The sequence below is a fragment of the Octodon degus genome, unplaced genomic scaffold, assembly GCF_000260255.1.
Source record: "Octodon degus isolate 3935 unplaced genomic scaffold, OctDeg1.0 scaffold00014, whole genome shotgun sequence".
NCBI lineage: Eukaryota > Metazoa > Chordata > Mammalia > Rodentia > Octodontidae > Octodon > Octodon degus.
This window is the reverse complement of record NW_004524590.1, coordinates 10,429,522-10,436,601: the sequence shown is the minus strand read 5'-3', so window position 1 is coordinate 10,436,601 and position 7,080 is coordinate 10,429,522. Positions and strand designations below refer to the sequence as shown.

The following is a 7,080-nucleotide window of genomic DNA, read 5'->3' as shown; positions in this document are numbered from 1 at the left end:
ATATAATGGAGTATTATTCTTCCATAAAAAGAACAAAATCATTTCATTTGCAGGAAAATGTGTGGAAGTGGAGATAATCACATTAAGTGGAATAAGCCAGACTGAGAAAGTCACGCATTGGATGTTTTTCTTCATGGCCTCAAAGTACAAAGGAGGCTTGGGGGGAAATCTCAAAAGGCTCTTAGAAGCACATATAGGTGGGAGGAAAAGGGAGAAGAGTAATGAAAGGGAGTTCAGAATCCTAGACATGCAGATATTATGCCAAAATGAGATGTGCCAGAATATGAGATATGCAGGTATTATGCTCACTAATTTGTATAATTAATATGCACTAACTTTTAAAAAGATTGTTTAAAAGATTTTTAAGATTATGGCATTGTACGCATTTGTGCCCGCTTGCTACGTGACTTGCTTTCCCATTTGATACTGGGTTTAATCAATTTTACCTGAGCAGTGGTGCTTGTAATCTCATTGGTTGACCATAGTTTTATCCCACCTCATGCCCAACTAAGAGTTCCCATGTCTTCTGCACCACCTTAGACCTGCCTCACTGCATGGTTTTCCTCTATAAAAGTCCCTGCAAGAGACAACTTCCCGGGGGGAAACTATCCACTTGGGCCCCGCCTCCTGTCCCTCTCTCGGGACAGGAACTTTCTTTCTCTCAATAAATATAGTCTTCTCATTGAAAAAAAAAAAAAAAAAAGATTATGGCATTTTAAATGTACAGTTGGGTAATGGAACCATAAGGAAATATGAGGACGTCATTATTATAAAATCTCGAGTTAATAGTATGATAGTCTGTAATTGGGGTAAACCTTAAGACTCACCATTCTTCCTGGCACTCATGCCTTGTGTGTAGTCCCCTCCTCTGGAATTTGGGCAGGTCCTGGGACTGGCTTTAACCAACAGCATTTATGAGGGCTTTGGTATCATTACAAGCTCTAAAAGACTCGCTATCACTGGCACAAAATAATGTCATGCTTCTCCAATCCTAAGCTTTAAGAAGTCCTAACAGATTTGAGTATCTTTGACATCCTTGAAGATCTTGATACACTGTTTTGTAGATACCATGTAAAAAGTCCCGCTGGAAATAGAAAAAGCTTTCTTCATTAAGCTATCAGCTGATCCACCAACTGAATGTAGCCACAGGAATGACCACCAGCAAAAATAAGTAGAACCACCTAGCTGGGCACAGTTCAGAAAGCAGAACTCCGAACAAATAAATGCATTATAAAAACCAATGTTTTCAAGTAGTTCGTTGGGCAGCCCAGGGACTTCCTTCATACTGAACTACATCTCCAGTCCTTTTGTTTTTAATTTTTTGAGACTGAGTCTCACTACATTACCCACATAGGCTTGAATTTGCAGTCTTCCTATGTCACCTCCCAGAGTACTAGGGTTATAGGATGTGCCATAATATCTAGCTGCTGTTTGATTTTTTTTTTTTTTCCTGTTTTTGCACTACTGGGATTGGAACCCAGGAGTAGCTTACCACTGAGCTACACTCCCATCCCTTCTTAGTTTTTATTTTGAGTCAGGGTCTTGCTAAGTTGCCTGCCCACATAAGGCTTAAACTTACAGTCCTCCTGCCTCAGCTTCCCTCAGGGGGCAAGTTACAAATGTGTGCTATTGTACCTGGTATTCTTTTTCTTGACTTAGATGATGGCTATATGAATACAGTAAGTCCTTGACTTTACAAACAAGTTCTGTTCCAGAGAACAGGTGTAGGTCAGATTCATTCATAAACCAACAAAGTAAGTCTTACGCAGTACACCTGTGAAAGTTTGCAACTCAGATGTTCATAAATCAGAGACTCACTAAGCTATGCATCTGTCTTATATGTTTTTCTAAATATTTTATTTTCAAATAGAAATCATTATTTGAAACAGTTGTGGTGGTCCATACCTTAATCCCAACACTGGAAGGCTGAAGCAGGAGGAACTAGTCCAGTCCCAACTAGAACAACTTTGTGAGACCCTGCCTCAAAATAAAACATTGAGAAGGTGCTGAGGATACAGATCATTGCATAGGCCCTGGATTCAATTTCTGTTACCAAGGAAAAAAAAAAAAAAAAAAAATTGTTTTCAGTAATTGATTATCATGTTGTTTGATGTTCTTTCCTTTACATTTCTTCTGTTTGGAGCTGTTGAAATTCTTAGATCTATGGAAGTATAGTTTTCATCAAATTTAAGAAATCTTCATCCACTGTTTCCTCAAATGTTTGGTCCAACCTTCAATTTGGAACTCCTATTATCCCTAACTGAGGCTACGTGAAGTCCCATAGCTAACTGATATTCCTGTAATTTTTTTAGAATTGTGTTTTCAGGGCTGGCCAAATAGCTCAGTGGATTAAAGTGCCTATAAGCAGAAGCAGGAGCCAGGGGTTTGATCTGTGGGCCTGCCGTGGTGGTGCCCGCCTGTAATCCCAGCTCTTGGGAGGCTGTAAACAGGTGGATCACTACATGTGATCTGGTAGTGAGACCCTGAACACCCTGTAGACCCTTCCCTAAAATACAATAAAAAAAATGATTCGTGTTTTCTGTGTTTCTTTTGTATAGTTTCTGTTGCTTGCCTTTGAGTTCAGTATATTTTTCTAATGTCTAATATATCAGTCCTATTCAATGTATTTTATTTCAGATATTGATTTGGATCTTTTTATGACTTCCAAGTTTGTACTTAATTTTTAAAACATGGAAAATCTTTATAAAAACTTTTAATGCCTTTCTCTGCTAATTCTAACATCCAGATCAATTTCAGTTGATTTTGAAATGATTGCTTATTCTTTATACTATACTATGGAATATCCCTTCTTTACATTTTTTTTAAATACTCTTTTCCTATTTTATTTTATTTATTTATTTATTTGGCGGAACTGGGGGATTGAACTCAGGCCCTTGCACTTGTCAGGGAAGCGCTTATTCCACTGAGCCATCTCCCCGCCCCCCCCCTTCTTTACATTTTTGATCACCTCAGAATGGAGTTGGGCATTTCAAAGTTTATTTGGGAGGCAGTGCTGAGTGTTTTGGTGTCCGTCTACATCGTCTTGAATTTTTTAAAGGCATGGTTTAGTCACTTGATAGCAATTTGATCCTCTCAAGTATCACTTTAATGATTTCTTAAGTGTTCTGTTTTAATGCTTGTCTAGGCTACTTGACTGTGGTGGATTAACTAGTGGTCAACCTGTAACACCCAGCTGAACTGAGTCAGCATGGTGCCGGGTGTGGATGGTCCGCCTGAGGGTCGCAGCTGACAGCATGAAAGAACTGAAGTGGAAGATGGTGTACTACTGTTGATTCTTCTGGAGAAGCTTGTCATGTTGGGTTTCCTGATATGAACTTAGCTGTTCTCAGCAACCTGGCTGTTGCCAACCTTTAGTGTTGCTTCCTGACTCAAGTGCAGATCCCTCAGCCTGCTGGCCCAGATCCTTCATCCCGCTGGTGCAGGCTTTCTAGCTTCCTCCACTGACCTTTGGGCCTTACCAGAGCAGATCCTTGATACAGACTCACAAGAGACATTGTCATGTGCTTGTGTTCTCCAGTTGGGTGGAGGACATCACCATGGGCTCTAGGTTTTCAGCTGGACTCATGCAGGACACTGCCATGGGATCCAGGCCCTCAGCTGGATTCTAGTGTATGGACAGATCTCTTGCACTCTTCTGCCTTTAACCTTTTGGGTGAATATTATAAAATAATCCCATAAAATGTGTTCTGTATTAAATCTATTTCCTTGTAAACCCTGACTGTGATACTTGTTCTGTAGGCAATACATTCCTAAATACTCAGAGCAATGTAAATTACTTGTTTTCAGTGTGTGCTTAGGAGCAGGCACCAGTGGCCAGTATGAGTGTCCCCCTCTAATCGTTCAGGAAGTTGTTCTTTCCCAGGCCTCAGGATCCTATACTTCTTCACCACACATGCTGCTGTCAGTACTCTGCAGAGTATTTTGAGAGGGAAGCTGTGCATACCCCAAGGACTGTGCTGCTTTGTCCTCTGGCAGTCTGTGATTGCTAGCTGTCTTGGTCTCCCTAGATTTTCAGCCGCATCTTCTCCACTAAGGAAGGCCTCATTTTCCTGCCTCTTTACCATAGCCTAAAAGTTTTCTTACAGCACTCATAAAAGTTCGTCTCCTTTGTTTCCTGAAGCTCAGGATCACTTTTTTAAGTTCCCTGATGTCTAGTGTCTTATCCACCTTGGCTAGAAGACTCCACACATGGTTTTAAGAAGTGAATAAAGCATTTTTTTTTCAGCACTGAAGGTTGAACCCATGGCCTTCATACTGAGCTATATTCCTAGTCCTGTTTTTTATTTTGAGAACAGGGTCTCTTGAATCATGGAGTTGGCCAGGCTGGGTTTGAACTGGCCATTCTGTCTCAGCTTCCCAAAGTGCTGGGATTATAGGCATTTTCCAAACATTGTCACATGCCAAAAAAACTTTCATGAAAGTCCTTTCCTACTTTAACTTTTTTGGAATTTTAAATTCTCTTCATGGTAGATTTCTTGGTCTAAGTAAGTTTTCTGTCACCCCTACAGCTTACCTCTGAGTATTGATTTACTGCAGAACCCAGACTTACTGGAAACAACTGTTAATGATATAATTGAGGTATCAGACACCACAGAAACATTTCCAGCACTGGATGACATTAACACGGCCACTAGGCCGCCTTGCTTAGAGGAAGCTGAAGTTGAATGTGCCAGTAAGTACATATTCCGTACTCCGTCGGTGACTTTTAGCTTTATCTTCCTTTGACATGAGATACCTATATCACTTCCTCCAAGAATATTTTATGCAGTAGTTGAATTTTTTAATTTAATTCAGAATATTTATGCTTTCTTGCCTTATTTTGGCATAAGAACTTTGAAATATTTAAGGTGATGTAATTAAGGCTATTAAGTAAGTGTAAGATAAGCCAGTAAGTGTATGTATTGTTTATAAATCAGTCGGCCTTTATGAGTTTTTGTTTGTGGTTTTATTTCACTTTTTGAGTACGAATTAAGGAAAAAGTTTATTTAAGATTAGTATATATTTGAACATTATATTAGTTCTTGGAAAGTATTTTATTCATAAAGATTAATGTTGTTGCCTAGTTTCAGAAGGAGACATAATATACAATGAAAGCTTCTTTCCTTAATTTTTTCAGAGGCTAAAAGGAGAAACTAAATTGTTCACTGAAAATATCTATATGGAAGGCCAGCCACATAGCTCAGTGGACTAAAGCACCTGCTTAGGAAGGTGCAGGGACCAGGTTTCTATCCTAGGAGTGCCAGCCCCGTCCCCAGGGCAACTGAGACTGTAATCCCAGTGCTTGAAAGGCTAAAAACAGGAGGAGCACTACGAGTCTAATCATTTTTGTGAGACCCTATAAGCCCTGTACTAAAAAACAAAAAAGAAAAAGAAAATGTTTAAATACTTAAGAATCCAATTAGAGCAGAAAACATGCTCTTAAACAGGAATTTTATGTTGAAGTTTAGTGTAATGTGAGTCTCTTAAAGCAGCTTGTATTTATGTGGTTCTTGCCAGTTTTGATTCTGCACAGGTTGTAGTTAGACACGCGTTTTAAGTAATTCGCAGGAAATTGCCTGTCAGTGCTGTCATCTCTAAATAAGCTATAGAATACGGCAATAGTATTTCGTATTTCGTATTTAGGAATAAACAGTGTTAGTGAAAAGTCACACAATCCTGTTTAGTAGGACATGCCGCAGTGCCACTGTTGAGTGGGACTTAAAGTTTGTTCTTTCATAACTACTACAAATATGTGGCTGAAGAATTGTTCTGCTATACCATGGTGGTTATTTTTATTGACACCTGCCATGTTTAAAGTGTGCTTATTGGGGCTGGAGAGATGGCTCAGTGGTCTAAAGCACCTACTTGGAACAAGCTTGGCAAAGCACAGGGACCGCAGTTCAATCCCCCAGCACCACATGCCAGCCAGCCGCACCCCCTGGTGGGCTGAGCTGGCCACACACACACACACACACACACACACACACACAAAATAATAATAATAAAAAATAAATAAATGTTAAAAAACTTAAAAAAAAAAATAAAGTGTGCTTATTAGTCTAAGGTCAGTATTTTCATTTATTAATGACAGTAATGTAATAGAGATTTTTAAAGATATGAGTTATTAGAACAAGAAACTCTACTTTTCCTTGATACTTTCTCTGCAGTGATTTTTTTTTAATTTGGTTACTTCAGTTTTGATAGGTTTGCCTTAATTGTACCTTGTTAAAAATGCTTGCTCTTTGTTACTTGAAAGATATGAAACATAACAAATTAAAGCCGTCGTAATTTAGATTCAGCTGTTTCTAGTGTACAGTTTTCCAAGTTAAAATAAAAAGTCTCCTGCTTAGAAATGTATTTCACCGCATGCCACACCGCTCCCACCGCCAGGCGCCCTGAGCCAGTGATAGAGTCAGGGCGCAGTGGTGCATGCCTGTAATCCCAGTACTAGGGAGACACAAATCAGGAGGATCACTGTGAATCCAAGTTGCATAATGAGACCCTGCACAGAAAAAGAAAAAAAAACCAAAAACCTAGAAATGGATTTCAGTTACACTCCATTTTGTGTCCATTATATGAATTCAAGCAGTTTAGTCCCTTCGATGTTGTAATAGCATTGTATTTGCAAACATTGAGTAGAGCCACTAGCAGATTGTACTAGGTTAGGACAACATATTACGATGAACCAGGGAATGCTGGGAAAGATAGGTCAGATGTGATAACTCTTGAAAGTCTGGTCCTGGATCTTAGAGAATCTTTTATGGTGCTTAATTGGTAAATCATAGGTGAGCACTGGTAAGTATAGGGAAGCAAACTTTACATCAGAATAGGGAAGAAATTGTTTTAACTGTTTTCTATAAAACAGAAATAGAGTTAATGAGCTCCTGATTACAGAAAGTATAAAAGAGAGCTTGAATGCTATTTAAATTATTCCAGAAGAAATTCTTCCATAGTGTAAGGGTTTCATTCAGTTGGGATTTATTTGCTTAAAATCGGTCAATGAAAATTAGAGCATTGTTATGTTAAAGAGTTAAGGTCCTTTAAGTCTTTTTTTTTTTTTTTTTTTTTTTTTTTTTTTTT

General features: G+C 38.8%; 1 protein-coding gene across 2 annotated transcripts in view; it reads left to right on the top strand.

The window, feature by feature from the left end:
- Positions 1-7,080, top strand: part of Epb41l5 (erythrocyte membrane protein band 4.1 like 5) — a 184,079-nt gene that overhangs the window by 138,647 nt on the left and 38,352 nt on the right. For both annotated transcript variants that reach the window (XM_023709699.1, XM_004626349.2), the window contains exon 17: positions 4,530-4,693. In XM_023709699.1, coding sequence (XP_023565467.1) covers positions 4,530-4,693 — 164 coding nt within the window. The remainder of the gene's footprint in view (positions 1-4,529; positions 4,694-7,080) is intronic.